General features: G+C 41.3%; 1 protein-coding gene across 9 annotated transcripts in view; it reads right to left on the bottom strand.

Annotated features, from left to right (window-relative positions):
* The window catches only part of TAFA4 (TAFA chemokine like family member 4), a 103,040-nt gene that overhangs the window by 41,995 nt on the left and 41,245 nt on the right, over nucleotides 1–19,800 (bottom strand). For 8 of the 9 annotated variants that reach the window (XM_054076497.1, XM_054076491.1, XM_009563144.2 and 5 more), the window contains 2 exons: nucleotides 12,704–12,839; nucleotides 9,515–9,630 (listed from right to left, as the gene is read on the bottom strand). In XM_054076497.1, coding sequence (XP_053932472.1) covers nucleotides 9,515–9,630; nucleotides 12,704–12,783 — 196 coding nt within the window. In that variant the 5' untranslated portion in view covers nucleotides 12,784–12,839. Of the gene's footprint in view, nucleotides 1–9,514; nucleotides 9,631–12,703; nucleotides 12,840–18,766; nucleotides 19,160–19,800 lie in introns of all 9 variants that reach the window. The other variant, XM_054076495.1, reaches the window with a different exon arrangement.

Below are 19,800 nucleotides of genomic sequence, written 5' to 3'. Positions count from 1 at the left end.
TTATGCTGTTTTGACACAGTTTCTGCTACAGCTGTAAGAAAAATTAAAATGATTTTGCAAAAACCCTACTCAGGTCTTGGTTCTGATCCAGTGTTCAGTTAATCCAAATCCCTTGATACTGGGGAAGGGTCAGGAAAATGCTTTCCATAGTCATTGTTGGATTAGATTTGTTCCCCTGGAAGATAACACGTTTTCAGAGTAAACTCTCTTTTCTCTCTAGCTTGGCACAAAATACCATGTGATACAGTCTGATAAAAGGATGTTTCTTTACATTAGCACAGCAGACTTATTTGTCAGCTGCAGACTAATTACCTTGGCTCCTTATTTGGGGACTGTGGCATCCCTCACAGTAAATTGCATTTTGCTGAGGGCGGCAGTTTCGCTTCACTTCTAAAGAATGTCTACACAAAGTTGTGGCATTTTTGTATTTCCAGTAAAAATAGTGTGTGGCAGGAGGAGAAAATCAGTACACTTGCAACAGTATGTCCAAATGAAATGTCAAACTAGTGTTTTTTCCTATGCAGTTCTAACAACAACAAAAAATTGAGCATAGATCTGATAGTTAACTTCCCTGTGTTGTTCCCTCCCCATTTCTGCAGTCTTGGTAGTAGAACAAAATCTGAAATATTATGTAAATGCAAGTAAATTATTAAACTCTATTATGAGTGGGCACTCCCAAAAATCAGACAGCTCATTTGGACACACAGTCAAGCAAGCATCAGTCCTAAAAGGCAACTTCAGGTTTCTGTTTTCTTTTTAACCAAGAAGTATTTAGAAACAATGAAAATAAAAATGACAGTCACCTTTTAATTCCTCAGTGTGAATTTCAACAGAATTGGGTATATATGACAAAGAGATATATTTTAACATTTGCTTTACCATTAACTACAATTCCATTTTTGTTATCAGGCATTAACAGCCAAGATGAAACTAAAATGAGCTCCACTCAACACTCGACAAACACCTGTTAACACAACCATGTTCTGTTATGCACAGATCCTGCCATTCGACCCCAGAAGTATAACACAATTGTTGCATAATTTGCAACAATTTGTCTCTGCACAAAAAAGACAGTAAAAGAAATCTGTTTATTCAAAAATACCACCAGGGATGCTAATTTAAGGAAACACAGGTGTAAAACTAATGGAAGAATTGATATCAGGAAGACATGAAGTGTAAATAACGCTGAGATAAATCATGTCTCACACTTATCTGGTGATTATTTGTTAAAATAACAAGATAAATCAACAGAATAGTGAGCATCACTGCACTGAAGGCATATGGATGCTGTCCATAGGGGAGGGGGAGGGGGGAAGAGGAAGTAAATAAAGAAAAATAAATAAATAAATAAAGGCCAAACACTAAGCAATAGAAATGTTGATCCTAGAATTTTCCACTCATAACTTCTGTCATTTGTGGGGTATCGTTAACAGATTGCCACCCTTGAAGATAATGAATGTCAGGTATAGCCTCCACTACTGTGCTGATGGATAGCATCTCCAGTCTGATGAGGAGAGATTACCCTGCTGAACCCTACAAGACATCTATAATCTCCTGATTTAAAATCCATCGTCCTCTACCAGTTGTCACTCTCCTGAAGGAATGCAAGAATGCTGCCAGACACCTAAAATCAGACAACTGCAGCAAGGGGCTATCAGCAGCAATCTGGAGGTGCTCCCCCAACAAAACCCTTCAACATTACTTAAAAATCCATCTCCAAATTCTTCCATTATTATTTAAACATTTTCTGGCTTCCATCAATAAAAGCTTGCTCAAACATGTCTTTGACATCAGACACATCAACACTGTAAACTTTCAAACTGTCACCGAGGGGCCAGGGAAAAACCATCCTTGCATGAGAGCCAAGCTGAGCTATTTCTCGTGCAAGCCGGGTGCAGTAGGCACAGGTGGAGTATGTTTGATGCTACAGCCAAGTACAACAACAAATTTCCTTCTCTTAAATACAGGGTATACATTTTATAACCCCCCACAAACAAAACCATAGGCAAATGGAAGCCTGCACAGAGGGTTAAGCACATCCTAACCTGCTTCTGAATCACCCCTCACCAAAGAAAAAATTACACTTTAAGTCTAAACCACCAAATCAAAAGAAAGTGCTCTCCACTTCCATGGACTTTTATTCAAGCCTGTGCAGTCATTCATTTGGGACGAAACTTTTCAGCTGTGTGAGGCTTTACAATTACATTAAAATTGGACTTTAAGTTTGGGATAGGCTCTGTGCTGCTATTATAATTAATGTAATTGTGAAGCCGTGGCAATGCGGCCAATGCAGTAGGCACAGACATGTTGATCAATAGCAGAACAGGCCCTAAAGCAATTTCCATCCCTCAAAATGGCAGTGATTTGCAAAACACTGAATGATGAATTCTGTAAGAATGACTGGCTTAAGCGTTAATAAAATCATAACTATGAAGTTAACTTTTCTGCTGGGACCAAAAGCCATATGACATATCCAGAGCAGGCTGGAAACTAAATCACAGAAGAATCACAAACTCCCACTTCAGCAGGGTCAGGACTTCATCTTAGTCAGGTCTTTTAATCATTTCAAAGCAAGGAATTCAATGCAAGCCCTTTACATTTCAATCTATTGCCTCCATTCCTCAAGCATCCATCCTCCCAAGGACTCAGCATGTTGACCTCCACGTGAACGCAGAGTAGAGCTCCTGAGTAGAACATGTTCCACCTTTCTGTTGTATCACTTCACCTAGATTAACACTGTGGAAAAGATGCTTAAAATCCACAAATAGGATGGAAACTTATCTAACCATTTCATTTTCCCCACATTAGCACAAACCTACCCATTTGAACAACAGTGATTTTTCATATTGTAAGTTCTAAGTTTGGGTGAAGTAAATAAAAAAAAAGACAAAGAGCAAAGAAGGCTTTCTTGTTTAGAATTCTGGTCAATGCAATCTAAAGATTATCATTTATTGCAGATAGGGACTGTATAAAAAATGATGTTATCAATGTAAAAAGAATATGACAAACACATCATTTTTGCAAGCTTTCCCCAAAGGCTTTAAAATAAGGTCACTTTGATATTATGGGAAGGAGATTGGTTTCAGTCTCCTGCTATACAGATTGATACACTAGACTTGGCCATTTGTGTGTTAAACGAGACTCCATCTTCTTTTCCTTACAGAACTCCCTCAAACTCCCTCACCAACAGCTTTTTGAGACACAAGATACGATACAAAACCTACAGATTCACCAGTTCATCTGTAATTTTTTCCCTCTGACTCCTTGGAATATACAAATCTTTTCACATACGATCACATTCCTCAGGGTTAAAGTGCACATTCATGGAAGATTATACCAGAAGCTGGTTTACCATAGAAAAGACTAAATTAACACTGAACTGCTCCTTACTGGTAACATAGCTATGCATCCAAACTGAAGTTGTCAAAAATCTGTCCTATGTATCAAAAGTTCCCATTGTTATTTGAGGAAAAAAAAAAAAAGTATTTCTTCCTCTTTTTTCTTCTCAAAATTAAATACACCAGCAAACTTCACCCACTGAACTCTGCTCATTTTTGTCTTAAAACGAACCTATTGCTCAACTGAATTGCTTTCCCTACCTCATTACTTGAAGAGATTACAGCCAGGGCTGTATATTGCAGCTACCCTATATTTAGAAGCTGGATAATAAAACACATAAATAACACACTGAATAAAACATTAAGACATAAAAGGAGTTAAATAGAACAAAGGGCTAAAGCTTATTGTGCACTAACCGTGTCTGACCCATTGCAATACAAAGGACTCGTAATTCTCATTAGTAAAATGCACAGTTATGATTTAAACCACGAGAAAGCCAGTGCCTGTCTGCTGGAGCTCCTTTGGCAGACTTGCAGGGCCCTCTGGTGGAACTGGGAACCCTGCCCATGGCAGCCTGACAGCATCACTAGGAAGAACGATGCTCCAACCCAAAAATAAGGAGAGAACAGAAGCCTGCTTTTTCCCCTTTTTCCTTGAAAGCACCAATATTTCTAAACCAAAGCTGCATTTTTTCAGACACACAACCCTTTCTTAACTAGATGAAGTCCTGGAGCCTGTGTGAGAAAGTCCCCTCTGACTCCAATGGGGACAAGATTCTGTCCACAAATTAAAGTTGTGAAAACCTGCAATTGATGTGGAACAATCTAGTCTGCTACCAGACAACCTGAAACTAAAAGCATGACCAAGAGGTAATAACGGGTCTGTAATAATTAGACAGTTATTAGTCTGTCTAATAACTGGAATTCAGACAATGACATTTCACATTCAGAGTTAAAAAAAAAAAAAACAACAAAACAAGAGTCTCAGAGGGTCCTGCAGACCAAACCAATGTGTGAGAGATAACTCAGCACGTGAACCGATATTTTGCGCGTAAGGGAGAAATCTTCTGCTGGGGTACTCCCAGTGTCATTTATGCCCACCTGCCACCCAGCTTCAGTCCAGCCCAACAGCTTCATTGAATCCCTTGTTTATCCTTAGATGAATTGTGCCATTCATTTCTTCTTCTGCTTTTCTGCTAACACACCCCATGCTGACCACTTAGCAAAGTTTTTCCTATCAAAGGCTGCTATTCCTCTCTTGCTGCCTAACAGAGGACAGTGAAGCATATACTTTCCCAGTGATTGCTGTGCTTTGGGGCTGGAATTCCTCCATTCCTCCAGGTTACTGAGTTGTCTTTGCTGTTTGGGACACGGAAAAGGATTATTAAACAACACATACCTTTTGTACTGCCTTCAGCAGGTCAGGTTTGCTGTTCAACAAGGGTAGATCTTTGCCTCACTCCCCATACGTACAATACGTGCCAACAACAAATGACAGGTCTGTTTCTGTGACAAACAAGTGACTGACCATCCCGCTGATAGGTTAGACCAGCACTTCTTCAAAGAGCAACCAGAGAAGGATAAAAAACAGAAGAGACAGATGTGTTCTGAAGACTGTTTTCCTTAAGCCACAGCAAAGGCAGAACAGGACCAGCAGCAAGGAGAGCCTTTGTCTTCTGCTGCATTATTCACTCAGATTGCTCCTACACAGACTGAACCTTCCCATACATCTGATCAATCAGAAGAAAACTTGTAGAATCCCCAAAAAATTATCTCAGGTCCCAGTTCAGGCCCTGCTCAGCAGAGCCTACAAAAGAAGCTCGTCTTTCAAACATGATGGAAATCATTGGTCCTCCGCAAACCAGCTAGGACACCATTCTGGTTGCTGGAGATCGCATCTAAGATGCCAGGCAGCAAATTACAAATTTGTAGGTGGATTTCACTGAGCAAAGATGTAGAGTGTACAACAGCGAAGGTTGGTGATAATTCTATTATGAGCCCACTTGCCAAAGTCTGTGGTCACGTATATTTGCCTGCCACCACCGTTTGTAACAAGACTTTTCCCACTGAACCTCTGATAACCCTGAAAATTAAACTGTCTGAAATGCAACAAGGAAAAAACTTCATTAAAAGAAGTTGCTACTTATTGTTCCAGTTTGTTAAAAGACCAAGCTGTCCCAGCGCACTCAGACACAGAGATTTAACTCTATGATCTGCATCATCCTGCAGGTGCAGTAAGCAAGCAAACCAATGAAGTATTCACTTGAAATCACAAATAAAATAGAAAATGCAAGCTGTGTAAGATAATTCAGAGACCAATTTGGCCCTGCTTTAAGCTATACATGTTTACTAAATATACGGATGCTGGGCATGTTAATAATAATGGACTTCCCAAAAATCTAGACCCTTCAGCAAGCAGAAGGAGGCTGGAAACATTTTAGGTGACCATCATGTAAAAACAAAAAGCTACAGCCTCAAAAAAAGCCAAGCTGTACTGGTAATTCATGACAAAAACTACTCAGCTGACTATATCAATTAACGGTCTACAAATTCAGCCCTCACATGAGGTGACCCAAGGGAGTATCTTTCCAATGCTTTATCATTTGTGGATCCTGACTTACAGCAGTGAGGTGGAAACACATCTTTTCTGATACTGTATATATGTTGCTTCACTCAGCACAGCATGGAATTGATAGTTATATTGGAATCAGTTAGGTACTCTGGGAGCCTGAAATACTGCCCAGTTTTAAATAGCTATAGTAAGGCTGGTGCTTATGCTTCCCTCAGCTATTGTCAGTGCAAGAGACAACCTCTACAGAACAGTAATTCAGAGTAACAAAGTTTGATGAATATTCTGAAGTGCCTTCTCTACAAAGATGTACAGGGACCATCTGCATAAGCAGCATCAGTGATCTAATGGTAATGAAAAGGAACATTTCTTCTCTACCTTTTGCCTAGTTAACAGCCAGTCAAAGCAATTGTAGTGTTTGAATGAAAAATAGTCTGTGGTCTCCAAGCTGGGCTCAAAATCCACACTGCTTCAAAGCAATGGCAGGACTAGCTTAATAGATTGAATGCTCTTTCTCCACCAACAGTTATTTGTAGGTGGTAAATATTTTGCAGAATAAAAGACCCAGAACTGTAACTTTATTACAGTGAAGAGGTTCTTTTTGTCAAAGAGATTGCTCAATGGTATTCTCTTCCACTTTTCAGAAATAGAATGGTTATTGGGTCCTTAAAGATCCAGTCTCTATTCCTGGCCAAATATTTCAGAGACAGCTGTCAAGTGTCATTCTTTCAGGCACCATCTAACAGGACCAAAGTCAATAATTGTCTTTTCCTGGATTAGGCTCCTAAAAAATGGCAGTATCTTGAAAAGAAAAAATGTCAATCCTCACTTTTGATCTTAAATTCTATTGTCTGCTTTTAGTTAATAAACTTTCTTAACTTTAATGAGTAAGCATTTTTTCCAAAGTGACTACAGATGTCAAGTACATAGCTTGAAATGCACTGGTTGTAAGTAGCGGACACAGCATGTTCTTAAAACCAACTCCTCCTAAAATATCTCAGGCTAGGCATCTCATGCTTCATAAACAGCATGTATTTCCCACCTCAGTTCATACCTGTCAGATGCAACTGCTTGAACTAAGGGACACAGGACAAAGCCTTTGCCAAGACCAAAGCTTGAATTCATCTCTCTAATGTGCTTCACAATATTTTACTTTGCAAATGTTAAAGTTGTCTGTTTACTGCAAAAATTTTATCTCAATCACCATCCAAGAACATGCTAATTTGTATTAAACAAATGAGGTTAATTAATTGCTTTCCACAAAACAGGCTACAGTAAAAGCTCTAAATTATTTGCTTTCCTGATGAACAAGACTTTGTCTTGCTTACATATCAGAATCCATCACAGATCTAATCACACATCAGGAAGTCGATCTAGGTGTTGTATCAAACAGCAAAGATAAGATGAGGCTGGGAAATGCAGGCCCCTTGAGGAGAGGCCCCCAAGCCCTCCAAATGCTCTGTGGTGCCATATATTAGACATGGGGAGCTGCAGAATCAAAAATGGGGTGACCATTTCATGTGCTACATAGAATCATAAAGTGGGATGGGGGTCACTTCAGTGTACGCATAAGAGAAACTCACGTCTAGGGAAGAACGTGACGCCATTGTCTAAAAACATGCAGGAAGGCTCCAGCTCCAGGAGTGTCTATTTGAAAAATAGCTCCATAATCTGACCAAAGTATTCACCAACAGCAGGACCTTCCTTTGGCCTGCCAGAGAAAGTACAGTACACAAATCTGTTTAACAGCCGAGCAGCCTGATTGTGTTTCACAGTACCTCTTTGATCCAGGGGAAAGAATTCTTGGTGTCAATTAAAAGTATGCAGTCAATCATTCTGAAATGTTACATTAATGAGATTGTCATAAATTACATAACACATAATGAGTGTTCATCATAGAAGCCTACAACACAGGATCGCTACTGTCTTATTACAGTTATTTCCCTTAAATACACATGCAAAGTATGGATTTGAAAGAGAAAAATACATTTATTTTTACAAGACTGTTCCGTCAATGACAAAAGGTGCAGAAGGCTGTTCTCCAGGTCTTGGTGTGCAGTCAGCTCTGAAATGCTCTGCTAAGCAGGAGTTCTTTACAGGAAAGGTCAAGAGGGCCTAATTAACTTGTCATTGTGCATGGACCTCCTTCCTCAGTGAAGTGAGTTTCCATAACAGCTACCTGCAAAGCGGTAATATGGATCATTCTCTAACACTGTATTCACTGGAATCACTCTTGTGGCTTTTGCCACGACATGTCAGTTATTCTCTATAAGCAGTGACTGCGTTTCAAGACAAACATGAGCGCTGTACAGCACCAGGAAATGCAGAGCTGGTGGTAAGGCAAGGAGGTGGTTGGTGTAGCTCCTAGATACACACACTGCTGACGTTCTACGAGCATGTAGATAGACGTGGCAGCTATAGGCAGGTCACAGTCAGTCCTGCTTGCCAGGACTGAAGAGATATTGGTGAGCACACAAGGAGCCTTCAGGTACTACCTAGACAAACGCTAGAAGCAGCCAGGAAAGAGATCAATAGGTTGTCTCATCTGGAGGATGGTGCCTCTAAGAAATGCATCCTAGCACTGAGCTGAAGTGGATGCTAGCATTAGACTTGGACCCACAAGGGTCTGGCTCAGAGCTAAGAACATTACATATGGATTTAAGGCATTACACCTAATTTAAGAATGAGACATCACAAATAGCAACGCTTGCAGAAATCCCCAAGCCGCATGAAGTGATACTGAAAACGCCACCATCTCATCAGTGTTGCACCCAGGCTTTTGAGCTCTCCTTAGACACAGAGCTCACAGGTGATATTACTTACCTCTTTCTCTCCCAGGATCAAAGGTGACAGAGGGCCAACTTGGCTATCCCTCTTTTAGGACTCGCTCTGATACCTTTGCATAAGCAGTAGTACATCTGTATTTCTGCATTCAAACTGATATGCCTGCATGATCCTAGCACACAGTTGCAGTCTGATATCTCTTCTCGAAGCCAGCTCAGCTTGTTCTGAGCTATTTCTGTCATTAATAATATGATACTACATTGTGTCTGGCAGATATACTCTACTGCAATAGAGCATCCTCTTAAAGGCAATATCTTTCTGTTTGCCTCATTATGCACGTTAAAAACAGAAGGAGCATATTGCAGCTGAACTAACCTACAGTATTTGTGTTACTTGGTGAAAGAACTGGCTAACATAAATCTGAGGGCTTTGATCTATTGCCCACCAAAGCCAATGATACCGTTGTAAAGTCTCTTGATAACAACTGGATTAAAAGGGAGAAGATAAAGATACATTTCAGAGTATCTTTGGATAAGGATAAAGCAAAAAGACACAAACAAATCCCAAAGTCCTAGCAGTCACAAAGTCACTCCAAAAATTGTCCGGTGAGATTCAGTACGTAAAATTAATAGAGAAAAAACATGACAGATTACAATAATTTACTTTTTCTTCTTGTTGTTATATTTTTAACCCTGATTTAGCACTGATTATAACATGCTGTCAAAAACCTCATCAATTATCCATTGCTAAAAAGTGGGCTCTAACATTCTGTGACCGGTATTAATTGGTCTCAGTAGCACATAATGAGTTTAAAAGCTCCTACCTGTGTGTCCCCGGGGATGATGGCTAGAGGCGGACAACAATTTACAGCAGACCATTAACACATAGACCAGAAAGAGCCAGTCAGATAGGAGCATTGATTTGGCACAGAATCTCATCCTGGAGGCAGAAAAAGAAGCAGTTGAATGAAAGAACAACGCGAGCAGGGAATAACATAAAAATGACATGGGGAAGGAAAAGCTGAAAAGATGCTGAATAATAAATAATATGGCTTATTACAAGGCAACACTGACAAAATCATATGTATGTTTTAGATGGGATCAATTCTTTGTTAAGCACGTTCTACAATTAGAAGCAATGCAATGGCTATCACACATCCTACTACCCACAAACGTGTATAGTAGCACACTATGAGTGCAATACATTTCTATGAATCTGAGATAAGGGGGTAGGATTTTCTTTAAAGATAGAGCCACAAAAACTTAAATACACATATTTCTAGGTTATGTTATTGTTTTTAAACTGCACCTGCCTCAAAATCATAGAAACATCACAGAAAAATGTCCTTTTTATTGAATACGTCTCAGGACATGTTTACTAAGACTACCAACTCCTATGCACCCATGCACACGATTCGCCTGGATCTCCCAACCATGTCTGCTAGCTTTCCTGGAAATCAATAAGTTGGCTGAGGGTTAAACACTCGTGAAAGCAGCACCCAAGTCAAATACACTACGACTCTGCCAGGGAGTTAAAAAATGCATTTCAGAAAACAGTTGTTCTGAAGAAGGCGGATGTTGTTAGTGGTGTTCACGTCAGTGTTGGAACCAAGGCCACAAATATTCAGTAATTTTGCTGTGAATATCTAGAATTAAATCCCTCAACAGCTTATGTTATGCCATTCATCATTCAGAAAGGTAATCTAATCATTTTCTTAAACTCAGTTACGATGATATACTACTCATGTGATACGTAAAAGGGCATTATGCAGTTGAACCCTTAGATACAACATTCCACACTTTCAGCAAATGCTGTAAGCAGGAACACATCAAATTAATTAAAGGCAATTTATAGATTTGCATAAATTGAACTAAATACTGCTTTCATAGCAGTGACGTTAGTCTGCAGTTAATCAATATGCTGGGATTTGAGCAAGTTTATCAGCGTGTTTATTTGCACCAAAAAGTCCTCTGGGAACTTCTTCCCCCTGCAGGTTCCAGTTCTGATTCTTCCAAGTATTTTCTAAACAATTTGTTTATCTGTATATCTTTAAAATACCTGAGACTATTCAGCTAATCCGATGCTCAACTAACTGACTGACAGATTTTACAAAAAAAAAATAAAAAATACACCACTCATGCCTTAGACAGCTTTACTGTCAAAGCCATGTGAAGCACCCCGATCCCATTTTAAACTTGATAACCATCTACAAATGACACCAAAACAGATCCCAAGCTTTCTCATTTAAAAGTGCTTGCATAATTTTCCCCTTTGCATACTACAAAACAACTTTGATCTCTGATTGTGTATGAACAGGAATGTTGATAAAGCCCAAACAAATCACAAATGCATTATTAATATCAAAAGTTAAGAGCCCAAAAGCCTGTTGTACACAAATATATTTTAACAAAAAATGCTATTTTACACATAAGAAAAAAATACATTGGTGAAAAACCCAGCACCTCGGCAGTCCTTGTAGACTTCACTCCAGCCCACAAACTTCTTTAAAAATCTACACAAATATTACTAAAAAAAAAAAACACACTGTGTCTACAGATTTAAGAAAAAAGAATTACATGTAAAGACGCCACATTTTAAGGATTGATCTGGCAAAAAATGTACCTTTCCTTGTGTGAAGAAGGTGCTCTGTTTTGAGCCCAATACGTTGCCACCCTGACTGCAACTGAACCAGTACAGGAAGAAACAAACTGAGGCTCTTTTGCAGCTGTACATACGAGTCTTCTGCAAGTATGAATCAAGCCCCAAAGACAAAGATATCACTGGTCCTCGCCTACCCTACAAGTATCCTCTTACGGAGCACTCCCAGGCTAATTCAGAGCAGCTACACTTCAGCTAATAAGCATGGACCTAATTCACCTCTTGTACTCCGCTGAACCACATAATGCTACTGCAGCTAATGGGATTGAGCCACTGTGAAACCAGCATAAATGTTATTACTACTGTTGATCCAATATTAGTCTAAGGAAACTTCCCAGTAAGCTCTAAAATCAATCTACCATTTCAAATTTTAGTCACTCAAATCTTCCGCAGGTAACTGAACTTCATTTTCTTGAGGAGAGAGCTGAATTTAACCTTAGTTTTCTTGCTCTCTCTATGAGAAGCACATGGCTTACACATCATACACCAATTACTACTAAATAGGAAGTCATGATCCAGTCATCTTGCAATACTATCATTCTGTTTCTCTAAATGCAAACACAGGAATCTGGTCCAAGTACCAGTGGAGATCCCAGCTCTGTAGTATCATAATGAAGACAGGGACCTTCTTTCAGGTTTCCTGACGTGTGAGTGAAAGCAAGGTTTAAACCTTGGAATTAAATACCACAGATCAGATATTTTGAGTATGCCCCTTCTGGTGTGAGTTGAAGAATGGAACGGGTATTTAGTCCCAAATCATGCATCACATGCTCAACAGCTGTGATTTCAGCATGTAAGTGAACCCAGGTGTTCCTACCATTCCCAGTGCAGGAACAGAGCTGATCTCAGTGGAACTGTGTGTGTGCTGACTTCATCTCAAAACCTTTCCCAGATTATGAGTTTGCCTCTTTTGAAGCCACGGCCCTGATGTTGGACCAGGAATCCAAAACCAGGTTTCATCAAGTTAATAGGGTAACCTTACGCCTTTGTCAGTAGATTCATGCCCAGGAATAAGTACATCACTACAACACGTCAAATTAGTTATAGCCACATTGAAAGGCTGCTAAAAGCACCCAGCACCACCAATTTGCAGACCTTAGTCTGCCTTGCAGGAAGACAGGACACAAGTCTTCAGCCCACTAATATAAAGAAATACAAGAGGATCTTTAAAAAGGCAGTAAAAAAACTAAGTTTGGCAGACAGATGCAGCAAGGGGTGCTGAGCCCTTCAGCATTAGTGGGCTGCCACTTTCAGAAATGTCAAGCCTTCATTCTCTGTTGGATTCAAGTGGATATTGTTGCTAACCAGAACAGCAAATCTTCACTGTCATTTAAAAGATAAAAAGTGCTCTTACCTTGGGGACTTTGCAAGAATTTTGTTCCAGTCAAACACAATTATTTCAGTGTGTTTTTCATAGTTATTCCAGATTCCCATTTGCGGCAGCAAATAAGCCTTTCTGCATTTCAGAATTTTTCCTTCACTTTGGGGACCTAGAAAGAAAGCCATATTACACTGCAATTAGCGTCTGGAATGATGCTGTGAAATAGTTCTTCGTTACAAAAATCATTGTTTCACAGTGCCATCTACAGTGCAATCCAGGGCAAAAGGCAGCAGTCGTACTGCTGTTTTCACTTGTTTCCAAGAACACAGAGAAGCTGTGATAAGGCAGCACTGAAATATCACTGCATTAACTAAAGGCAGAGTTCACTATACTAGAAAATACAAGCATAATGTGCACACCTCGCTGTGTTCTTATAACCATGTGCCCTCTCACCACCCAACTGCTGTGAAAGCTGTAAGGCCCAAGACACCCCTGTAGTGCACACAGATTTCCATGTAATTACTTGTAACCTCCAAGAGTTTGAGATTATTAAAGATGGGGGAAAACTTTCCTTGTCTTCAAAAAGACTTGGCCAAAGCCCTTGGAGTCTGGCTGCCCCAGGAGAAGAGTCACGTGCACAGGATTGGGTCTGTGCGATCAATGCATTTATAGCACCCTCTGACACTTTTGTCTCTGCTTGCTTTCAGCATCACATCTCATACCCAGTCCACCTATACACAGAACCTACACTGTGAAATCACTACATGGAGACACTTTTGCAGCAGTACTGACACACGTTCCACAGAATAATGAGCTCAAAGATTCCATTTCACAGACATTCAAGTCTCTTAGCTTTTATTGTTTATATTTGTTCTCTCACTTCTATCCCTGAGCTCAACTTGACCTTCTGCTATTGAAAACACGACACAGTGCAATTTGTGAGCGTAATAATAATGTGGTCTTTAGCTACGGAGCAAACACAATAACCTTTTCTCATCTTCTCCCACCACTCTTTTCATTTCACTCTTCCTTTGATCAATTAGAGATTTGCTTTTAAGAAACACAAAATTACACTATCGCGATGGAGGGGGGCAAAGCATCTCTGGGGTCATAAAAGCATGAAGACAGACACCTTTCAGAAGCTTAGGACAGGAAAACCCCTGGCTCAATGCACTCTGCTCTTTTCTATTCAGAATGCCATGAGAAAATAGAGTAAATGCTGGAATTAAAGAGGTATCTGGCCAGCAATCTATAATTAATCACATTTGACTCTGTCTTTGCTTTCCAATGTGGAGAGTTTCAGAGCCAGCCAAAATCGCAACGCAGCAGTTCTAATACAAACAAAACATGGGCAAAGAGATGTCTTAAGACAAAGCCCTACTATCCTGTATTAATCTTTTCTTCCATAAATACACATCAAATAAAAAAAAAAAACCATGCCTCAAAATGCTTATTGAGAAAAAACAAAACAAACAGGGTTTTCAATATAGTATTGAATGACTGAAGTGGTTATGCGGTACCTTTTTACCCATTTCATAATAGGACAGATAGATAAATATATTCTTATAGTACTCTTGTAGAAGTCAATATTGCAATATACTAACTCAGGTTTTAGTGCTTATCTGTTCCATAATTTTTATTAGAGAGGGAAAAAAGACAAGGTAGTCCATCTAAAGGTAAATAGAAACTTTAGTGTAACCTGTTCTGTAAACACACATTAAACACACATTAAACACTGGTAAAAGACAAGGAAGTATTGATCATTCTAACTCATCCCAATTAAATGGATACAGCAAAAGCAGCAGATGATACAGCCACCAGTATATGTTGGGGCTTTCTGATGCCTTCCAGGCAGCAACTTTCTTCAGAAAATAGCATTGTTTGGGGGAAGTGTAAGGCAAATTCCTACAGCACAATCTTAATTCTGAGATTCAGCTGGTTTATGTCAATAAGGGAAGCAGATCAGAACAGAAGCAAGAAGCTCACCTGGTTAATAATGGTAAAAGGAATCCAGGCTTCTCAGGGCAAAACCATATGTTGTGTGTATTTTGTGATTGGTGGGTTTAATGCTGGTCTCTGACTCGTTTCAGGGCACAGCATTCCTTTGGAAAGCAGAGCTGTTTATTTACAGGCTGCACAAACAAGAAAATCACTCCTGACCTTCCGTGCCAACAGCTCTGCTGGGGCTGCGTGGCCTGCGAGGGCAGCTGGAGTACGAGCCCTCCTGGCCACCTGCGAGCAAACTGAGCACCACTTTAACCCAAATAAAAATCTGCATTGCCTCCCAGAAGGCATTGATACATCTGACAACAACTAGAATTTTGTGGATGAAGTCCTCAACTTTAGCACAGCAGGGTTAATTTACACAAGAGAGGTCTGAAGAGAGGTTACTCACGAAAAGGAATGTCATTTTTATACAACGAGCTCTAGCCAGGAGGAAACTGAACCCCTCCTTCCATCTCCAGCAAAGCTATAAAAAGAATAGCAGGAAGAAGGAAGAAGAGAGGGGAAGGGCTCCACTCTCAGCCTTTACACTGGACTGGCCATAAACAGCTCTTGCTTTGCACGTTAGTCACCTCAGACCCCACTTCAGCCACGCAATTCTCCTGTGTCGGTATTTAGGGCATCCATGAGCCTGAACTAAGACTCTGGGTTCTGGTATCTACAGGGAATTGCGATGGTCAGATCTGCTGCATCTCAGTTCCAGCAGTCTGTGCCTCTGTGCTTGGGTAAAATGGGTATAAATAGCTTTTCCCTACACCAGAGAAGCGTTTCAAGTACAGAAACAATAAAGGTCTAAAGTTATTCAGAAATTGTGTGAGCAGTGTGTAATTCCTTTGACAGATAGAATAAGACAGCATTTTAAATTAGGTACTTTTCCTACAAATATTTACATGTTGTAAAATAATTCTTACGGCTACTTTCTGTGAAGAATAAATTACTAAACCGTTTTATGCTATCTTTCATAATAAGCTATTAAATAATTTAGAAAACCTCCGTCCATTAAATATTTAAAAGGCCTTAATTTCTCCATTCTCGATAATTCCTCAGTTAAAATAAACATAGCACATCCCTAGGAAGAGTCCTCTGAAAGCAACTGGTAAGAGGGAAACAAGTACAGATGCCATGGACTTTGCAGGGCAATCCGACAGCCTGGAATTTTAATCTCACCGTCAGCCCTATTAAACCCTTACATCCCACTGAAAGATGAAATAAGAGAAAACAGAGCAACAGCTGAAATTTCTTAGGGGAAAAATAAACAAACAATCTGAACTATCCAGTCTGGTCTTTACATGTTTCTGAAAATCGATGCTATTTGAGAGGAAATAAGGGGGGGAAAAAATCAAGATAAGAGCTGTTTGAGGGGAAATAAGAGACAAAATCAAGATAAGAGCTATTTGAGGGGAAATAGACAAAATCAAGATAAGAGCTATTTGAGGGGAAATAAAGAGACAAAATCAAGTTAAGAGCAAGAGTGGAGCCTACGTGGCCGGATCTACCTGTTACACACCACCTCACGAACCCAGACCGCCCGCTCCCGGGCTAAGGGGCTACAATAGAGGGCCGCTATTCAGCAGCACCGCCCCAGGGCCGTTCCTCGCGGCGCGCCCCGTGCCCGCGCGCTGCTCGTGGCGCTGCTGCCCCCTGCCGGCCGCGCGCCGCCGCCGCAGCCCAGGCCAGTAGCCGCCTCCGCTGTTTTGTGGAGGAAACCTCATTCAATCCCATCCGTGCGTCCTGCGCCAATCGCTCCGCCGAACCCCGCGCGTTGTTCCCCACCAGAGCCATCCCTCAGAGAGCTCCCCTCCAATTTTAGAGAATCATAGAATCACCGGGTTGGAAAGGACCCACTGGATCATCGAGTCCCACCATCCCTAACACTCCTTTAAACCACGTCCCTCAGCACTTCATCCACCCGTTCCTTAAACGCTTCCAGGGAAGGTGACTCGACCCCCTCCCTGGGCAGCCTCTGCCAGTGCCCAATGACTCTTTCCGTGAAGAATTTTTTTCTGATATCCAGCCTGAACCTCCCCTGGTGGAGCTTGAGGCCATTCCCTCTTGTCCTGTCCCCTGTCACTTGGGAGAAGAGCCCAGCTCCCTCCTCTCCACAACCTCTTTTCAGGCAGTTGTAGAGAGCAATGAGGTCTCCCCTCAGCCTCCTCTTCTCCAGGCTAAACAAAAAATTTGCAAGCACTCCTTTGTGCGAGAATGAGCTGTCCGGGCAAATTAAGTTTTGTCATTAAGCCTATTAAGGAGTCGCTGTCACAGAGTCTCTCCTTTGCTCAGCATCCCCTCATAGGGCTCCAGTGGGGCCTTCCCACGCAGCCTCACAGCTCACCCCAACGCCTTCAAGGTCCTGGAGAGCCCACAGGAATGGGTCAGCCAGAGAGAAACAACCTGATTTAGGTTCAGAATCCAGTCCATCGATCCACATTCATTAATCTCTGAATGGTCAGGCAACTTCAGCTTGATCTGAAGACTCCAAGTGGCAGTAAATTAGAATCATAGAATGGTTTGTGTTCGAAGGAACCTTAAAGATCATCCGCTTCCAACCCCCGTGCCGTGGGCAGGGACACCTCCCACGGGACCAGGCTGCTCAAAGCCCATCCAACCCGATCTTGAACAATTCCAGGGAGGGGGCATCCACAACTGGGCAACCTGTGCCAGTGCCTCGCCACCCTCACCATGAAGGGCGCCCTTCCTAATGTCTAAATCTTCCCCCTTCCAATTTAAAGCCATTCCCCTCACCCTATCACTACATGCTCTTGTAACAAGTCCCTCCTCAGCTTTCTTGTAGCCCCTTCACGTACTGGAAGGTCACTATAAGGTCTCCTTGAAGCTTTCTCTTCTCCAGTCTGAACATACCCAACTCTTTCAGCCTGTCTCCACGGCAGAGGTGCTCCAGCCCTCAGATCATCTTTGTAGCCCTCCTCTGGACCCGTTCCAACAGTTCTATATCCTTCTTACATTGGTGATAATTCATATGGATAACTTTTATGTTGGGCATAAAAATCACCACAGTTAAGTTATTCCAACAATTAACCATACTTTAACCGCTGCACCTTCCAGTTCTTATTTCTTGGTACTTTCAGCTGGGGCATTGCATAGAAATGTGCCAAAAGGCCTCAGTTCTGCCAGTCATTAGTCACGCCAAGAAACAGCTACACCAGGTAGAATGGCACTGTGGAACCCAGGAAGGACACAAAATCACACAGGTAGTAATACAAGAGTAATCTCACAATGCAAGAAAGCACAACTTCAATGGGGCCCACAGTTATTGTGCTCTTTAGTTCCAGAGTCAACATCAGCTTTCCTGCTGCACCTCCTTCCCTACAGGTATCACCGAGGAAGGTCCAGTCTCATCAAGCTCGTATGGCAAACCGAAGTGAGAAGGCTCTTCAAACAACAAGAAAATGAGCTGAACGACATGGCAGCAAACTGCAAGCATGCTTCCTCACTTTTAAGGAACCCAGACGTAGCAAAAACAAAGATCACTTGGGGACTGCAGCAGTTCCCAGCACCTCTTCACCCGAATTTTAAGTACATTTAAAGTACATTTTTATAAAAACACTTTCCATTTATGACATCACCCTCTGCTGGCAGTTGCTCAATCTGTCGTCAACAGTCAGTTCTTTCTGAAAGTTTCAAAACCCCACTTAAAAGCAACCAAGGGAGGCAAGGAGGCAAAGAAAACAATGCCAATGAGAGCTAAGGGAAATAAAACCCGCAGCCTCCCAAGAAAGGAGAACCAAATTGCTATTATATCCACATAGCGTGAGGTATCAACCACACCAGCAGCTGGACCATCTATACACAGAGAGACATCCCATCCATAATGTGTTTTGGGGGAAATGTGTCTGTCTTCACCAGCATTCAGAGTTCTCTAGTGTATATCTGTCTTTATTGACTCCTTTAGAGATAAGAACAAACCTACTGTCTGTTGTGGGCTTGTTAAGAGGATGGGTTAGAAAGACTGAAAAATATGCCTAAGAGACTCTAATCCTCAGTCACTCTAGCCTTCCTCAGTTAGTTGTGTCAGAGTGAGAACAGCAAGTTGGATGGATGCTCTATTGGAAAGCTCTTTTCAGTTGAACTCACTTTGGGTGAGAATTTGTGGCCTCCGAGTTTAATCCAGTGGAGCTCAGGTCATACAAGATGCAGCAATAGCAGTGCATAAAATCCAAAAGCTTCTTCAAGCAAGGTACTGAAGGCAAGAACTAAAGGACTGCCAGAAGTACTGAAGTTCACGCAGTGTAAGGAGGAGTTTGAAATCGAAGCTATTGCCTCCTCTGCTGAGGCAGAACAAGTTAGATGTCTGCTCTGAACCTGATGCAGTGCTGACTACAGTGGCAAGGTCCAGAGGCAAGGGTCCCTCCAGGAAAGGGAGCAGTACCTTCTTCATACACACACGCTCCAGTGTATATGCTGGGCAACTGTGGTCACCTGAACTTCCAGCTTTCAAGTGTATTTATGTGGCAAGAAGAAATAATCCTGCGAATGAAGCATATGTGTTATGCTGGCACAAATAACTGATTGCTTGCGGTCCAGAAGTATAATCTCTGTGTATGAGACAATCATTTAAATGAATCACAGGTAGAAACTGAATTTTTGGGCCAACTTTTTAAAATCTGCTCTCTCAACTCAAAGTGAATCTGCCTCTTTCCTCCAGGAAAAATACCATCAAGACCAACAGGACTGCTCAGAGAGTAAAGTACACCTGTTCTAGCTATAAAGTAGAGGCAGAATAGACTCTTCTCTCCATACAGCATTATTTATTATTAATCACCATCCCACAAAGAACCCTTCTGCCAAAGTAAACTCCTGAAGAGGTAAGTATTGCCATCAGAGTTTCATTTTTAAGGTTGCACAGACTTCCCAACTTGGGCAGCCAACACAGGGTATCTCTTCATTACAGCCCAGCATTTCAAGTCTTTCAAGTACATTTCTCAGAGAGAATTTTTCATTGTGATTATCCAGGTTTTTTTCAGCTTCTCACTACAGCTCAAAGTCTTCCCCACCCCCTGTTGTACAGCCTACCTAAGAGATGGGCTGACTTATAGGCACTTTGTTCAAGGAAGTACAGGAATTGCTTCAGCCCTGGTTCAAAGAGGAGGCAGGGCAGAGGCAGTGCC

The sequence above is a fragment of the Cuculus canorus genome, chromosome 11 (assembly GCF_017976375.1).
Source record: "Cuculus canorus isolate bCucCan1 chromosome 11, bCucCan1.pri, whole genome shotgun sequence".
NCBI classification, from domain to species: Eukaryota; Metazoa; Chordata; class Aves; order Cuculiformes; family Cuculidae; genus Cuculus; species Cuculus canorus.
The sequence above is the reverse complement of the archived record's forward strand: the minus strand, read 5'-3'. Positions and strand labels throughout refer to the sequence as shown.